Here is an 18,192-nt window from a genome sequence, read left to right on the forward strand (position 1 = left end):
GCATGGGTAACGCAGGAAGAAATTAAAGCCCATTGAGACAAAATTACTTGAATTAACTATAACAGAGTTAGGTCCAATCTGTCTTACCAATATTTTTTGTCTTTATAATACTGTGAAATGTATACTGGGTTATTGTGCAAAACACCCTAAAACAAAGGTCACAAGAGAAAAACAATGCAAGAAGAAACTCAGTGCAGGACTTAAAGGTTCTGTGCTAGAAAAGTGCCAAAGTCGTGAATTCTGACACTGCTTCTTTAAATTTGCAAGGTGTCATTTTTTTTTTTCCCCCTCTTCCTTTAGGGAGAGCAACTTACTTTGCCTCTTCCATGCACACATAGCCAAGCAAGATATAAGTGTGGAGCTGCCAACAGGTGGCAAATTAACAACCTGAGCTCCTCTATGCTATTTTCTTCTTTTAGACAAGCCATATATATTGCTTACCACTCCAGCTGCAGTCAGTATAAAAGAGGAAATATCTAAGCATTGTTTAAAAAGACAAAATAGAGAAAATATTTGGGATTTTCTTTTTCCTAAAAATGAGGATACATTTAATTTTTCATTTTTTTTAAAGAGTATATTAACATAAAATTTTAAGAAATGTAAGAATTTTAAGAATTCTTCACTTCAGGAAGATTGACAGACTAGAAGATGAGGAGGAGGAGAAGGGTAACATAAAAACTGATGTCCCCTATCCTTTCTGGTTTTGGCCTACCCCAAGAGATTACCCTTATGAAGACTATAGACTTTTGTTAAATCTGAAATCAATCACTTCAGGATAATCATGCTCTCAAAATAGAAAGTAAATACAACAGAAGAGAATTAAATAAGGTACAATCAAAATTATCTGTACAAGAAGCAAAGAGCAGTATTTTTGTACAAAAGAGAAATGTTCTAACCCAAATAATAAAATTATTTGTTCAACTAAAAACCCCCAAACTATTATCTACTTTATCCTGAGTGAATAAAAATTTTGTTTTAAGCCTCCCAATATTCTATGCTTAGAAATGGGGAAAAAAACCAAAATAAAACCCACAGAACATAATGCTGTGAGGCCAGTCTTATGGAAAATGAGTAATTTTAGAGTAAAACAAGATCATCACTACAATTTCTGTTACATAAAGAACACAATTTGATTGCAGATCGAGTTTTCTAAAAATATTGACTCTTTTATTATACTTCTGCTTGGGAAGAAGTTCTGGGTTTTGAAAACTTCAGGTTTCAAAACACAAATATGAAAGTTTGTGTTCTTATAGATTTGCATATTAAAAATCTCATCTGTACTTCTCCAACTACAAGAAACAAATGTCTATTAAATCACAGGTAACCTTTGACATTTACAGTGTATATGGGATGAAAGAGGAAAACTAATATAAACCTAGATATAACTTGCTTTCATTAAAATAATTATTATTATGTGGATTAAGCAATACCTTTTTATGATAAAAATAGATGGCAGGAGAGATCTAATCCATCAGAAATCATAAGTTTGTTTAATAATATTGATAAAAAGAAATACAAGTTTTCATAGATTAATTCAGAAAGGAACTTAATATTCAATTGCAAATAGCATGAAATGAAAATTTTTACACCTATGGGAGCAGACAGTCTTAGTAATGAAAAAGTTCCTGATTAGGTCCTCAAGTGTATTGAAATATAATAGAAAAGGACATTGCAAGGGCTAGGGGCAAAAGGAAAAAAAGCCAAAAGTGACCTGCTGTCTCACACAAAGGGGATAACAAGTGCTGAATATCACCTGAGAGATCTGAAAATGATCTTTACAGTAAGTATTCCAAGACGGCAGAGATTGATATTCACAGATCTGTTCTGAAGATTTTATTAATTTTTGATATTGCTTTTTATATACTTTATAGAAGTGAATATGGTGTCTCTGTTTCCGTTCTTAGCGAGGGAGCTCAGTGTAGAGAGGATTAAATTAGATGTCAAAGACTCCACAGTCAGTGATGGTCAAACATACTAAAATGATTATTTTTTTTCTATTTCTTTTACTCTCTCAGCCCATACTGACCATTATTTTGAAAAATAAGGATATCAAGGACTTCAAGAAAGCCATGCAAGACAGATGAGAAGAAATATTTCAGCAAGGGCTTGAAAGAAACCTGACAAGTGTTATGTTCTTAGAATAAAGAGATTTCAAATTAAGCTTTGTGCTCTGAGATTGAATAGAAAAAAAAAATCCATTACTAGACAATATGTAACAGAGATAGAATGTAATATTATAAAATAGATAGTTTTACACATTGGCAAGCTTTCAGCTTCTGAGTTTGTCCTATATCATATTTAATAAGATAGGCTCTGGATTATAAAATGAACACCACAAATTTAATGCTGCTGAGCTGAAGTAAATGACATTGTAAGTGTCATCAACAAAATCCTCCCTCTAATTGGGATAGTTTTTACTTGGGTGGAAAAACCAAAAGGGATACAATCTTTTAAGCATTTATCTGGGGAAAGTCTATGCAAGTTGTCTTCTGCTCCACTGGATAAATCAAGTAAGTGCTTACAAGCACTTCTTGTGGGAAGAGATGATTTCTTTTAACACACTGCACAAAGCCCAGGACTTCTGACTTTTAGTGCACATTTGCACACCTTAGGGATAAACTCTGAATTTTTAGGGTACTAGTGATGCAGGTGTCTATGAATTGTTTGAGATCTCCCTGGAGGAGCACTTGCAAGATGTGTATTACAATAAGTTTTCAAATTATTGCAAATTCTTGTCCAATGCTGACAAGAAATAGTCCAAGAAATTTTAGGACAAAGGGAAGTAACTTAATTTCTACATTTTTAGTATCCAGGAATATATTAAACTGTTCATGTTATATCATAAAGGAACCCACACAGCAAAAATCTATTTTTAGTGCTGGCAGCAAATGCATTTTTCAGTCTCATACTTTCTAGGGAAGGAGAGCTAGAAATTTAATAAAAAAACCCAATCATTTTTAAAGCAATAAAAGGCCAAGAAATGACTAGCTATACAGACACAGTGAACAAAAGACATTCTAAAGATACTCCTAAATGTCAGTACAAGGTAGGATAGGATTAAGAAAATCTGGCACTTCAGAAAGGTGGTAACATCAAGGTGGGCAGATGCCATATGGACTGAACAGTCAAATTTATATATGTCAAAATAAACAGTCACCACCAGTACAGAATGAATAATGAGGGAGAGATAAGGACTACAAAGGTGGGACATAACACACAGCAAAACAGTCTCAATAGATCTTTTCTTCATTTTAAACATGAAGTCTACATACTGTTATAGCTGGGGATATGTGAATGTTCTCAAGAACAAATACTGAACTTTATCACAATTCCTTTCTCTGCTTTTAGTTTCTACTAGGGACCAAAATTAAGAAAAGATTACATGCAACAACACCAACAACACTCAACAAAATAAAAAAAAAAACCCCATTAAACAGAAACAAAACAAGCAAAAGAAGAACCAACAACAAAAAAGCCCATAATTGTTGGTTTTAAAAACATTTTTTTGCACATAGAAGCATCAGAGATGACATTTGATTTAGAAATGCATGATTATCATGGCAAAAATGATCAGGCACATCAGGGCAAATTTCTGTGTTCTAATTTGTAGATTTTATAGGATGTGGGAGTTGGTTTGAGTGGCTCTGTTAAGATGGAAGCTGGATGTTTTATTCACCATAAATTGTTACCTGCTGACAGCTGAGGACCCATGAAAGGAACACAAAAATAGTCTGTTTGTGTAGACTTGCAAGTTACAGTATGATTCATATGATTTAAACCCATTTAAAATGGGTTTGTGACATAACAAATAGGATAGCTTAAACAAAATTAGCAAAAATCTATTCTAAATGTTAAAAAATAGAACTGAACAAATGAAAATATCCAATAACATTTTTACTACATTGTTGCCACAGATCTAGACTACAGCATAATTCTTGCTGCTATCAAGAAAACTAGCTCCATCCAAGCCAGACCTAGCAAAATTTTTAAAAATAATGGTAAAATAATTGTGTTCTGGTTGTTTCTTAACAAACATACAAAAAAAAAAACAAAAAAAAACAAAAAAAAAAAAAGGTTGATTGCGTACTTTTAAGATTGCCTCCAAGCTAATAAACGAGACTTTATAATTTGGGGCATTTTTTGTAAACCAACAAGTAATTAAGGCAGCATTAAGATAACTTCTATCCACTGAGTACAACAAATTATGTGCCATAATTGCAGGGATTAGTTTCTTCTTATAGTTTATGATGTTTTTGAACTAATTACATTGTTCCATGTATTTCTACATACTGGTACTGGTAGATGCTGAATTTTTCAAAGGAGGTAGGTTCTAGGACACAGGTACAACATTTATTTTTAGCAATGGTTTGTCCACTTCAGATGGAAGATGGTATTTTTTCCAAAGGTAAATATTCCTGTAATGACTTCTGCACATGCAAAAGAGAAGAAACCTTACAGTGTGAAAAATTTTAAAAAAATTACAATTTAGCAAAACTACCTTTTGCTGCATTACAACTGACTAGACTTACTTAAGTCAGATTCCAGGCACTTCCCGAGCTAATGGGGAAGGTCAAGTAGAACAAAAGGATTCTTTTTTTTGTTTGTTTGTTTTTGACTGATGTTGTTTTTTAGGGCTACAAAGGCTAGCTGCAATCTCATGTTTCAGGTAACATTTGAAGGGAAGTCTCATTTCTAAACAGTCACAGTGAAGTGGAAATGGTTTTTTATATAATCTTTTTTCTGCTGACAGCTGGAATTTGTTGTTCAAGAACTTTGTGAAGTTTTACTCAAGATACCTAAGAGGAAAAGATTTTGACCATAAGTTAAATAAATTGGCCAAGCAGTATTGAATTGTCAGCTGATGTGGAAAAAGGCAAGCAGAATAACTGATTCCACAAACAAGATAATTTTAAAGACTGATTCCTTATACATATGTGTGTGTGTGTACGTGTGCATTTTATTTTGCAACATCAGAACAGTCTCACAGAATAAAAATATTAAAATAGTTTTATATTGGCTACATTTAAATGTACAATTAATTATTTATTAAATTTCATAGCACTGAGATGAAAATGAACTTTAAAAATATTGTGAACATATTTTTTTCCTGAATTCCCAAATGCCCTGACTTCAAAAACATTATGTACACCTCTGAACATCATTTCAGTGACAGCAAATCTTAACTGGACTTGTGAAATGATGGCAATTATCTTCATCTTCACAATTTCCATACGTGTTTTGCCACAGACACAGTTGGGAATCTGTACTGCCTAGCACATTTTAAAGCCTGCAAACACTGCTCCTTGTCAGTAGAGTATAGGAGTGGAGCTAAAAGGAGATGCAGATGTAAATTTGGGCACTTGGTGCATCTTGTAATTACCTAAAGAACTGCGAGTTTCATAGTTTAAAGATATGTAGGGACTACATTTATGAAATTTTTGGGTGGGAACATGTGAACAGAGACAGTCTGAAGTAGAGAATATAGGTCTGATGCACTTAAGAGGACTTCACATTTCTAAAAAGTCACTTATTTTAATAGTTGTTGTTGTTGCCACTGGTGGTAGTTGGACAAAGTAAGTTTCAATGCTACAAAACTGAGCTGAATCTCTCATTCTTTCATCCTTTAGATTCTCTTTGGAACAAACATGCTCTAAAATCCACTATTTAAAGCTAAAAACAGAGAAAAAAATACTTTTTGCTGTCTCTTCTCTATCTTTCCCAAAAACCCTATTTTTCAAATATTTATTGACCAGAAGGGTCCTTCTTTTGGGGGGCAAAAATGAAGGTTTCCATTTAGCATGAGTCTCTCACTAAGACACAGAGTAGGATGCTGCAGAGTGAATCCCTATTCCTCCTTTGCGTGCCGTGCTGCCATGTAGGATTCACTGCCAGATTCCACAATCCTTATCAGAAATTGCAGAATATATCTTGTTTTCTTGCCCTGATACTACTGAGCTGTCTCAGTTTCCTCAAGTTTTCAAGCTCTTTCCCTATTTTCCCTATATCATTATAGGCTTATAGCTTGACAACTAAGAACTGTCTGGAAATTTCTGCTCCCTAATGTGCATTGTTAACTGAATTGCAAAATATTCAATTGTCCCTTATCTTCATACTAAATCATACTGTCTATGTGAAAAATCCAACCCCTAAATTAATTCTATTTCTTTTGTTAATGTTTAATCTAAAGCTGACTTAGCATGTAATGCTTCCATTGTTTCACTGAGAAACTACTGAATAGAAAGCTTTTTCTGATTATGTAGGATTTTTGCAACAGAAGTAATATCTTCTGTTTGATTATTTGCATAGAAACACTGAAAATGCTCTCACACCCTGTCAGCTACTTCACACCTCTGTAGGGGCTTAAACTCTGGAATGAAATGTGAATGTACTGACTCACTGCTCCACATGGGTTTCATTTAAGAAGGTTCACAGGAATGCATTGGCAGCACATTCCAATTACCTCTTAAAGAAAAGCTTAGTTTTTGGATTGTTTTGTGCACATGAATAAGTGTAATTTTAGAAAGACTGCTTCCCCTATTACCGTACACAACAGAGGCATAAAAGAGAGAAAAAACTCAAACAGAATATGTTAACTCTGTTCAGAGCCTGAGCCATCTCACCAGTGAGTTGATTGCTCATTCTTCCACTTGTTAGGTCAGGTAACAGTATGACATTTAAAACACTGCTCAAAGATTAAAACATCTACAAACTTGGAGTTACTCCATTACAGTGAGTTCATTTAACACTGCTTTTGAAACATTTTGCAGTGTAGTGAAAGACCTTAATTTATTCCAATTATCTTTTGTTCATTTCGATTTATGAACACTGGAGCTCAAACAATCAGCCCTTTTGCTCCTTAGGCTTCCAAGAATATATTTTCATGAGTATTGTACAAGTCATCTTTCTGCAACCATCCCACATACTAATTGCAAAAGTCTATTTTTATGATAAGGAATGGTATTAGCAGCCAATTAAGGACAAGATCATTGGTTGTCCTGAATTGCTTTGAAACAGAAATAGCTCATTGAATAAAATTTTCTTCTTATTAAATGTATAAGGACAAATATTGAAAACATATATCCAATTCTTATAAGGTGCATCTACAGAAGGAAAAATCTTCAGAAAGAGCTGAAGAAAAACACCTTGGCATTTGTACTATTTATTGCAGCTTAATAGGTATCATCCTACCTACTTTTGTGGCCCTGGTGTTTGATAATTTTCCAATAGAACTGGGGGAAAGAGGAGATTTTTCAACCTGTGTGTACTGAAAATATGAGCATGAAAGTGTGCATGAAACTCAGTGCTTTACATTCATTCATTCATTCTCTTGGTATAATTCAAAGTATATTGACAGTGAGTGCACAGCCAATGATAACAGCAGGATGGGCTGTTTTTCAAAATAGGCAAGATAAATATATCATTTCTTCCCTTTTAAATCTTCAGATTTCCAACTGCAAGACTGAACAAACTTCTTTCAGTGTTCTTTCTAACAATAAGTTTTACTGTTTTGTGTCATAGCCTCTTTTTCTAGGATTAAAATCTGTTGTGCATTGCACCACAACCAGCTGGCACAAGAAACTCATGAAAACTCATGGGAAACTGACCTTTTCTAAACTCTGAGCTTGCTTAGTGAGAAAAAGAAGGAAATTTATTTCCATCATGAAGAAACGCTCAAAGGCATGATGCAATTCCTCCCTTCAAGTCAGCAGGTGAACTAGTCTTGTCAAAAAAACCAGACAGGAAAATCTAGAATTAAGTCACCTCCATAATGGGATGCCAACCACATCTGTCTGCAACTGAGACTCTTTAGAAGCATGAACTTGCTATCTGGAAACATCAGTGGAGCTGCTCTAGACATTACTAGGGCGATAATAAGTACAGTTTTACTAAAACTAAGAGATATTTTCTTTATAGATATATACATACACACACACATATGTCTTTTAAAGCGCAGCTACAAAAGGATTACAGACAAAACATCGTTGGATTCCTAATGGTGTTTGAGTGGAAGGACATAGTGTTACTGGAACCAAAAAGAGAGGAAGGCACCTTCCTAATATGCCAAAACTAACTGGTGGTACTGAACCTACCATATTTTTCTCCCCAAAATTATAGTTTCTTTTCTTGTCCTCTTCGGTACACATATCAACTAGCCACCAATTATAAAAAAAAAAAAAAAATTAAAGACAATAAATTAATCTATTCTTCCTATACTTCTTTTGGCTCATGCCTACTTAGTTTGGTTAGTTGATGTTTTGATGGTTCACCACAGTTGTTCAGAGCATGAATGACTGTTATGCCTGCTGGTTACAAACCAAAAGGTTATTTGCTCTGACTCCTGCTGTGTGATAAGTACAAGAAAAAATTAACTTAGTCAGTGGTAGGAAAAACATGGGAAAACATTTTTTTTTTCTTTGGAATGAATTACGGTTTACCTGAGACCAAAATTTATAGTATCTCTTCAAATGTCTGATCTGGAGGAAGTGTGTCCTAAATTATCTGCTGCCTGAAAGAGCATTAAAATGTGTGGAATTTTCTTTTATAATAATGGGCAGCCTATTTGGATTTTCATATATAAAAATAACTGACCTAGGTAAATCAAAAGTATAGTTCCACCACTTCTTAAATAAATTATTTTGCAATAAATTTTAAATACTTATATACATACTATTAGAAATTACCACTTTAGCTATTACTAAAAATTAAAAAAACCTCCACTCATTATGGATTTAGATTATTTGCCTTTACTTTTGCTTCTATGTGTCAACAAGTCAACCTACTGGACAGAATATGCTGTAGATAGTAATACACTGCAGATGGTATCAGATGTTTTGTGCTAGCTGTTAGGAAAGTTATTTAATTCCTTTAAGTGATATAATTTTTTTTGCTTAGAATTGCCTTTATTTGGACAGTGTGTTTAGTTCTGGATGCTAATTTGGTAGGCCATGCATGCCGTCTTCTGCCTCATCATTCTAAATTTTAGTTTACAAGTGACAAATGCACCTAGTTACAGAAAGTTGTCATTTTTCTGAAAGGGGCTGGTGTTGCATGGTTAAAGGGAATTATTTCTGACAAAGAGCAAATAGGGCCCTTGGGCAATTAACTACACCAGCCAACTTAGCCAGTGGGGTTATTTCCCTCTTAGCTGTTTTTTGCAATTCATGCTTATAAATTACTCCCCTGGTTGTTATACACTCCCAGGAATAATAAACTCAAGCTTTATGTTTGTTGCCTAACAGCCTTAAGAAACACATGCTGTGATTGAGTGGGATTTTTTTTTTTGACTGGTCATATTAACTTTAATAGACTGGGATTTTCTATATCACTACTAATTTTATGAATACAGTTAATTTTAAATCTTTCCCGTAACATTGTTCACATATTGCATTCTAATTTAAACAAAAAAAGCAAGGTACTTGCAGGCCAGATGTTATGGAAGACAAATTCTTCAACAACTGATTAACATAAACAGCTCTTGAAGAATACATTGAAAGAAAATCACTGTATTTGTCTACATAGTGTTTTTTAAATTTTCTTTTTAGAAAAGGCACTAGGAATTAATAGCATTTCCCTTAAGTTCATTATTTGATAACACCAGATTGATTTTGTTCATTAAACTCCCCAAACCTATGGGTTTAGCAGTGGACAAACTACCACAGGCATTTTTGTTAGACCAGGAATTTTCTTCTGGCATTTTGGCAGTCTCGGCAATTTTATCTGGCATGTGAATATTAAAAAAAAACCCCAAAAACAACAAAACCAAAAAAACAAGCAACAAACAAAACAAAAAAATATTTTACTAGGCCTGAACTGATGTACATGTTTATTATATATCTTCAGGCACTTGTCGGATTTTATTCTTTCAGTATTCAATTGATTTCATAGCCATTTTTTTATTCCCATGTGTTTTCTTCTATTCTTTCATTCTATTTTCTGTTGAGTTGCATACAGGACATGTGAAATTACTCAGCAGCTGAAGGTAACATGCAAAGCAGGAAGTGCCTACTTGACCTATTTGGGCAAAATATCAACCTAAAATAGTCTGAGTTAGACAAGGCAAATCCAACACTAGTTTTGGACTGTCTCTATTTTTCTTTTCCCAGTGCTGATTTCCCTCCTAGAATGATGTTTATCCCTATCCATGGTCCTCTTTTCCTATTTACTTGAACATGAAAGTATCTTAACGTAAGTTCTGTTTGGGCAGTACATCTAGTACCTGATAGTTTATGAAACAGTAATTTTTGTCCTCACAACACATATCTGTTCCAAATACAGCAGAAATTTAATATTTTTCTATGGCTGAATGCGAGGACAACAGATTACTTCAGGGACACAACAGGAGTTTATCTACTCAGTTCCAGAAGTATGGTAATAGTGGTACTTAAGAGTCAATTTATTATTCAGGTATATTAATCTATACATTTATTTTTAAATTTCATATGCTAACTTACTTATTAGTTTAGAGTTTTGTAGGAAATAGAAAAAATAGTATCTCTCATCAATAACATCCTTAGAAGAAGCCACACGTTCTTTGATAAAGAAGATTAGATTCTTCCCAGGCACATACAGAGTGAATTCTAAAATCAGTTGTAAAATAATTTTGAATTGCATGTTTTCACATTTAAAAGACTACTACTCACCACAATCAGAAATTCTGTCCTTTTTAATGGAGATGTCTATTTACACATGTAATTTGAGAATTTTGCTAGAACAGAATGATGACAGTAAAGATTATCTAATGAAGATTTTCCTATAGAAACCTGAACTTGGAATATCAGAATAAATAATGGATAATTGTTGGCAGAGCTGTTTTGAGGTGAAATGGATCTGTGTCAGCTTGCAAAAAAACTTGGAAGTTTTAAACATACAAACTACTAATACACATTAATTAAATACTCAGATGAAAAAATCCTAGACTGCAGAATTATTCAATACCTAGAGGTAGAAATATTACAGAGAAAAAAAAAAACATGGAAAGAAAATTATATATCACATCCTTACTAGTGTTTTTTGAGGAAGAAAAATAGATTTTCCTCAAAGAGGTCTTGGGGAGAGCTCTGCTTTATGCCTGTGTTAAGTGTTGTCCTGTTTTCCTCAGTCTCTCTTTCTGTGTTCCATATGTCTTTTAAAATCCAGCTGATCAAATTGTTCAGTTCTGTCATAGCCAGAACGTGTTCTTAGGATGAACACAAAGACAACCCGACGTTCCCTACATTCAGAGAAACTTACCGCACGTGGCTAATGAGAAGGGTTGTAGCTGGAATGAAGAAGTCATCCACTCTGTCAAACTGCCTCCCCACAGGCTGAGTGTGGATTGTGTGATGAGAAACGCTCCCACTGGCTTGTGTTATCACCTGCACAAAGTAACATCAGCACAAACTATAGAAGTACTCTTTAAAAGTCAAATCTCTATCCAAATGAATGAATATAGTATTGCCTCTGTATTCTCTTGTGTTGTCTTTTCCATGTTACCAAGAAAAGGAATGCAAATAACAGTGAATAAAGCTGATCAACATTACAGATTCCAGAGAACTATTACATACTGGAAAACTTAGTCTTCATACTTATTTTTCCCCTTCATCTTTTTTTTATCAATCCTGAATCCATATTTATTCATTTACATTACTAAAGCCCTTAACAGTTTTTAGTTTAAACTAAGTTTTTTGTTTATCTTTTTTCTTACACTAGATCTTAGAGTGAGATTAAATTTTTAAACACTTCAGCCAGAGTGAAAAGATGCTATCAACAAATCCACTGGAACATATGGCTATGCATACTCCCAGTTCCCACCAATCATGACATAATTCAACATAGCACAGACATATTTCAGAAGAGCAAGCTGAACTGAGTTTACATACTACTTAAATTGTTATGAACCAATTTTATTCAAATCCCAAAATCTTGGACCGTCTCTGAAGCAAATGTTTATGGGTGAATAAAAGACAATTCCCTATGATAGCCACAATGCTTCTCATATATATGCATTTAAGAGTGGATTTTTTTTTTTTTTTTTTTAGAGAAGAAGACAATCTATTATCTATACTGTAATTAAAAACAAGGGTGAGGATGATCAGCCACTTTAAAATATAATAAGACTGACTCAATTATCAGTTCTGGGGAGGAGTGGTAACTAAACTTCCACAGATTACCTTGCTTGCTCAAAGTTATTAAGGGTCTGTAGGTGCTGAAAAGGTGATTCCAAATGTTACTAATTTTGCTTTTAAAACTTCTCTAATTTTTTTGTTATATATAAGTATATATTAAATGCATAAGGATTTCATTAATTTCTGAGGAAAATTAAAACAAATAAAAAATGAATTTTTAAATTATGATATAAGGTTGTTTATCACAGTCTCAGGGGGTTACTATAACTAAGGAACAGAAATTAATAAAAAAGTAGAAAGGTAAGTACAGCTTCTTGAGATGTTTCTTTAGCGACTGCCCCTAGGTTTGTCACTGCTCCAAAGTATGGGAAAAATCAAGATTTTTAATGTCTTTCGTGTGAAAAAACCCCAATAAAGACAGAGCTTGACACCTCCAGAATGTCAATATGACCTTAATGAAATGGAAGTATGTCTAAATTCCAGTTTATCCTCTAATTAGGGACAGAAATACCATGAACAGCAACAGTTTGCTCTCAAAAGACTGGCAGTACAGAACATGCTGCTGTTTTCAGCTGCATTCCTTATCCTTCTATCAATTTGCCACTGTCAGTTCAAACTAAGGGTCTTGCAAATAATCATTAACTTTTTGGTGAGGTCAGTTGTTTGTCTTGTTTTCTGGTTACCTAAAATCATTTCTCTGCCCTTGCTAGGGTCACGATAATAACACCTAAAGGAAAATATGCAACACATTGCAATTACACAAACGTTCAGCCTGTCCATATTTCCTTACATATAATCAATGTGATCACCTCACCTGTAAAGTTGGTGAATTCTTTTCCATGTTTCCCCAGCTCAGCACCCAGACTTGATCATGTGATTTATCATAGTGTAGTTTCACTGGAACAGGATCTGTACTCACTGCCTGAAATAGAATAAGAAAAGAAATCCTCTGTTTGTCACATTTTCAAAGGAAACATAATATATATACTTGAATGAAAATGATGAGTAGATATGCATTTTCAGATATTTTCAGACTGTATTTAGGAATTATGTTGTCAATTGCTGAAACAGCCCTCTGTTTAATTCAGAGTTACTGAATTGCTGAAAGTGTGTTTTTTATTTATTATGTGCTCTAACACTTGGTATCAAAACTACATTATACTGAAGCCTTTAACAAGTTGAAAACAAAGGTTTTTAATCAAGTACAAAACTATTTATCTTCCTTCCCTGACATCACTCTCACTTTATATGTATTGGTTGAAAAAATACACCATTTACCAAAAAATGGTTAAAAAGCGAAGAGTATTCACAAGCCACATACTGGAATTAATGGAAGATGTTACTGCAAAAAATCAACATGATGTTCCTGCACCCAAAACTTCCTATCTGTTAAAATGTGCATATTTTGTTGAAGTAGGAAGGATTGTTTTCATGTGTTTTCCAATTACAGTTGCTACTTTTCATAGACCTGTGATCAGAACCAATGTGTTTTCCCTACAACTTTAAGCACTGTCACTTGAGACCATGAACCTTTTAGACAGCTGAGCTCTAAACTTCCTTTGTTACAAAAACTGAAGGATTCAGAGATATTAAATAGGAGAACAATTCGATTAAGAAATGCTATGCACAGGCTAAACAAGTGGGGGGATTACTTTTTTATTTTCATCATTTAAGAAGAAAAAATAGGTGGAAATTGGTTTTTAGTCTTACCATTACAGAACTGTAAAGCACAGCTTGTTTATCAGTGTGTCAAGGAGAGTACCAGCTGGCTAATTAAGTGAACCTAATTTAAACTAATGATGTAGATCCTCAAGATAATGCACTAATGGCTGGCTGAGACTGCTGATGATACTTAACTGTACTCCTGAGGTGTTGCAAGCGACCACTTCATCTAAGCAGAATTAGTTTTTCCTTTTGAAAATGGAAAATGAAGCCAGGATGCTCACTGGCTCATTTAAAATCACAAGTTACCCCTTGAAAAAGGTCATTTGTGTTTGATAACTTCTTTATGCTACATGCTAGAAAACAAGTTGTTTAAAATAATACTTGAACTGTTGTATAGCTAATTTGTCAAGGCATGTCAAATTTCCCTTTGGCTTCCCCAGACAAAGGTCTGACCCATACATGTTGTGCCAGAGGACTGCCAGCTGCGTTCAGAGCTGGGGTCGTGGCACAGCCAGGAGGAGCAGAAGGAATTGCCTGCAGGGTCAGGCACAGGCAGTACAGCTCCCTAGAGGGAAGCCAGCAGCAAAAAGGAGTTAAGCATCTCAGAAGCAGACTTTCACAGCTGTTTCTAGCTGACCAGGCTGATCTGCCAGCAGCACACTGAGGACTGAAGGATGATGATTCTGTTTACTTCAGCCTCTAAGTCATCCCACTTAGTGGTGCGCTGCTATGCAATACTGCACAATTCCTGCTTTCAAGAATTTAAAAAGGAAAGCAAATGCTTCCCTTGACTTTAGAATGAGAATTACCTGGATAAGTCAAAAAGTCTCCTTCTATATAAATCTCTAAAGATACAACATCCATATTTCCACTACATTTCAATTTAGTCTGCTATAGAATCCTCTAAAGTACTCACTTTGATAAATATACCTGTCATAAAAAAATCAACTTCAAATCTAGTTGTCACGTATGCGCACACCTTTTACATTAACTTTCATAGTAGAAAGGAATAACATGTATAGTAGTACTTCAGAGAAAACATTGTAATAAGCAAAACCAAATAAACATTATTTTTACACACTTAAAAGTCCTTTCAAATAATTTTTTAATTTTCTTTTGGGTTTTTGCACAGTGATGGAAGTTTCATTAGAGCGCTCCTGCTTTTAAAATATGAAATTATCTCCACATTTATTCCCACTAGCCTATGTGCTTTTTTTTGCAAGGTGACTTCTTATTAAGAACACAGACTTTCTTTTTAGACATCTTTCTTATTAAGATGTAGACTAGAAATAGTTAATGCACCTGTACATGTATGAAGGTGATATCTTCTGTATTATTATGATCTTCAGGAAAAAGGCAGTCTAACAAGAAAAATGCTCTCATTTCTGAACATTTATGAGCTGAGTTTCTATTTTCCAAGAATTAATTATATCTTTATTTTACTCTGTGCTAGGCAGTACTCTACGTAATGAAAATAGACTGATCTGGAAATCTAAATTCCCTTCTGTGCTTCCTGTTTGTAAAAGTGTTTTTGTAAGTGCATATCATATGAATAGAGCAACATGTAATGGTTAGAACATTCCGCCTGCTTGCCAAAAATAAAGCTAGGAAATAAGTGCTTATTTTTAAAAGACAAGAAGACAGAGCTATGCGTGTTTTAAGAAATGCTAAACAAAGAACCTCTTGACTTGTTACTACATTCCAAATTAGCCTTATTTCAATTCTAAAACCCACCTGTGAATCAACAGTGGTTTTACTTTTCATAGTTTTATCTTATATGTAAAAAATAGTATAGGTTTTATGCTTTCATTATTTATTTGTTTGCAACTACTGTTATTTTTATCTCTGTTTTTGTTTTGTTTGGTTTTGCTTGCTTTTTAAGTCTATTTTGAATAATGGCATGGGTAAGCTGGACACAGAACAAGTCCCCTTGTACTTTTCCCATGTATTTGGCTAAGAGTATCCTAGGAAGTAGCATTCCGATCAGTAACAAATAGTAGAAATTCTACTTAGGTGTTCAAAAGTGACAGTAACACATCTGGTTTAATTTATTTATCTGGTTAAACTGCCTGGTTTATTTATGCCTGGTTAAACTGGTTATATTGTGTCACCAAAAATCTTCGTTAATTACTGTGAAATGAAAAAATAATCCATTATGATTACTTAAACACCTAGAACCATCAAAACCAAGACTTCCATTCCTGCAAAAGTTTTCCACAGCTGGAGTAAATTTAATTCTAGACTTCCCTTAGTTCATAACCTAGTTATTATTAAATTAGGGGAAAAGCAATGCTATTTTATCCCTCAAAATAAGATTCCTTTGAAAGTGGTGGGTTTTTTTTTCCCACAGAATAACATGAAAGCTTCTGGAATATCCTGGTTTTAACTCAATATACTTACTAAGTAGCACAGACTTAGTGCACAAAGCTCTTTTCTATACTTAGGCATTCTGTAAATCTGTTTTTCAGTTCATTACAGAAACTTGAATTTTTTTTTTTGATAGAACAATCTAATGTCATTCAAAAGCTGCACAATTGCTTTACATATTTCTGGGGAAGGGCTGAACTTTTAATTAGTGGTTAATTTACTGAATTTTACTTTTTAATTAACATACATGTTTGCAGTAAGTGTCTCTGCAATTTTTTAATGGTAAAGTTATATATATTTTTACATATTTAAAACAATAAATACTGTAACTAAAGACAAATTAGAAGAGCCTACCAGTGAACAAATTTCATAAAACCTGAATTAAAACCTATTTTCAGTGAGCTCAAGAGGAATCATGTGCTTTTAACACTGAAGTATAAATGCTAATAAATGCAATTATATTGATATTTTGTCCCTCCTGTGGAGAAAAGGAAATTGACACCTGAATGTCAGTCAGAGACCATGGAAAATATTGCCAGATATTCCAGTCCTTCAAATTTGTGGAGTGTGTTGAGACTGTGGGTTTTTACTCTGTGTTCCTGAAGTAATATATCAAACTGGTCAGACTGGTTGTAAAAAATATAGTTTTCAGAAAAAAAAAATTCATTACCCACTCATTTTATTTCTATTTTAATATGCAAAGGTAAAATTAAGTTAAAAAAAAAACACTACCTTTTTATTATTAACTTCTTGAATAAAATATTTTATAAGTCCTTGCCACCATTTGGACAGTTCAAGCTTTGAGGAAGCCATATCTGAGTCAGCTGACACAGAATTCAGAAAGCAGGTGTTTCAAGTAGGCAAAAGTATTGAAACTATTTTTTAAATTCATGCAATTTTATAAATGAAATTTTGTTATTTATTTTTAAATGTTATATGCCTGTATAGAACACATGTGTGTACTTACATGATGGGATAGTTTGAGCTGGAAGGGACCTTTAAAAGTCATCTAGTCCAAAACCTCCATAGTGAGCAGGGACATCTTCAACTGGATCAGTTTGCTCAGAGCCCCATCTAAACTGAATTTGAAGGTTTCCAGGGATGGGGCTTGTAGCACCTCTCTGCACAACCTCTGACAGTGTTTTGCAAACCTCATTATAAAAAATGTCTTCATTATATCTAGTCTGAATTTACCTTTTTTTTTTAGTTTAAAACCATTACTCCTTGCCTATTTCTACTGTCCCTATTAATAAATCTGTTTCCAACTTCTTTTTAAGTCCCCTTTAAGTACTGAAAGGACACAATACTGTCTCCCTGGAGCCTAACATATAATCTATACTTTAAAGATTTTCCATTTACTTATCAGTGAGAAAACCAAAAGGTAAGAAGAAAAGCTCTATTTAAGTGTGTTTTTTTATTAACAATTAGGTTTCTAATAAAAATTTTTAAAAAGTGTTTTATATAGCCAAGGAACACCTGATTCCTATAAATATGATGATACTAAAAACACTGCCTTGTACCTTGGTGCACTGGGTTTGTGTGACAAGCTTTTGGTAGCAGGGGGGAGCTATAAGGGTGGCTTCAGTAAGAAGATGCCAGACACTTCCCCCATGTCCAACAGAGCCTATGCCAGCTGGTGCCAGCACAGACTCCCTGCTGGCCAATATCCAGTCAATCAGTGGTGTTGAGGTGAACACCCCATGTATGGAGACATGAGGTTTGACTCTGTTTTCTCAGAAGGTTGATTTATTATTTTATATATTGTATTAAAATACTATATAAAAACTATAGTAAAAGAACAGAGAGAAAAGAAAGATCAGAAGGTTACAAAGAATAGGAATAGAATAGAATGCATAACAAAATCCTGTGACTGCTCACAGCCTCGGCACAGATGGCTGTGATTGGTCATCAATGGAAAACAATCCACATGGACCAATGGAACATGCACCTGCTGCATTCCACAGCAGCAGATAGTAATTGTTTACATTTCTTTCCTGAGGCCCTCAGCTCTCAGGAGGGAAAAAATCCTAGCAAAGGATTTTTAATAAATTATCAT

General features: G+C 33.9%; 1 protein-coding gene across 3 annotated transcripts in view; it reads right to left on the reverse strand.

Annotated features, from left to right (window-relative positions):
* FSTL5 (follistatin like 5) overlaps window positions 1-18,192 on the reverse strand; it is a 252,130-nt gene that overhangs the window by 13,727 nt on the left and 220,211 nt on the right. For all 3 annotated transcript variants that reach the window (XM_041479939.1, XM_041479938.1, XM_041479937.1), the window contains 2 exons: window positions 12,919-13,026; window positions 11,230-11,354 (listed from right to left, as the gene is read on the reverse strand). In XM_041479939.1, coding sequence (XP_041335873.1) covers window positions 11,230-11,354; window positions 12,919-13,026 — 233 coding nt within the window. The remainder of the gene's footprint in view (window positions 1-11,229; window positions 11,355-12,918; window positions 13,027-18,192) is intronic.

The sequence above is a fragment of the Pyrgilauda ruficollis genome, unplaced genomic scaffold (genome assembly GCF_017590135.1).
Source record: "Pyrgilauda ruficollis isolate IOZ18807 unplaced genomic scaffold, ASM1759013v1 scaffold5, whole genome shotgun sequence".
Lineage (NCBI taxonomy): Eukaryota > Metazoa > Chordata > Aves > Passeriformes > Passeridae > Pyrgilauda > Pyrgilauda ruficollis.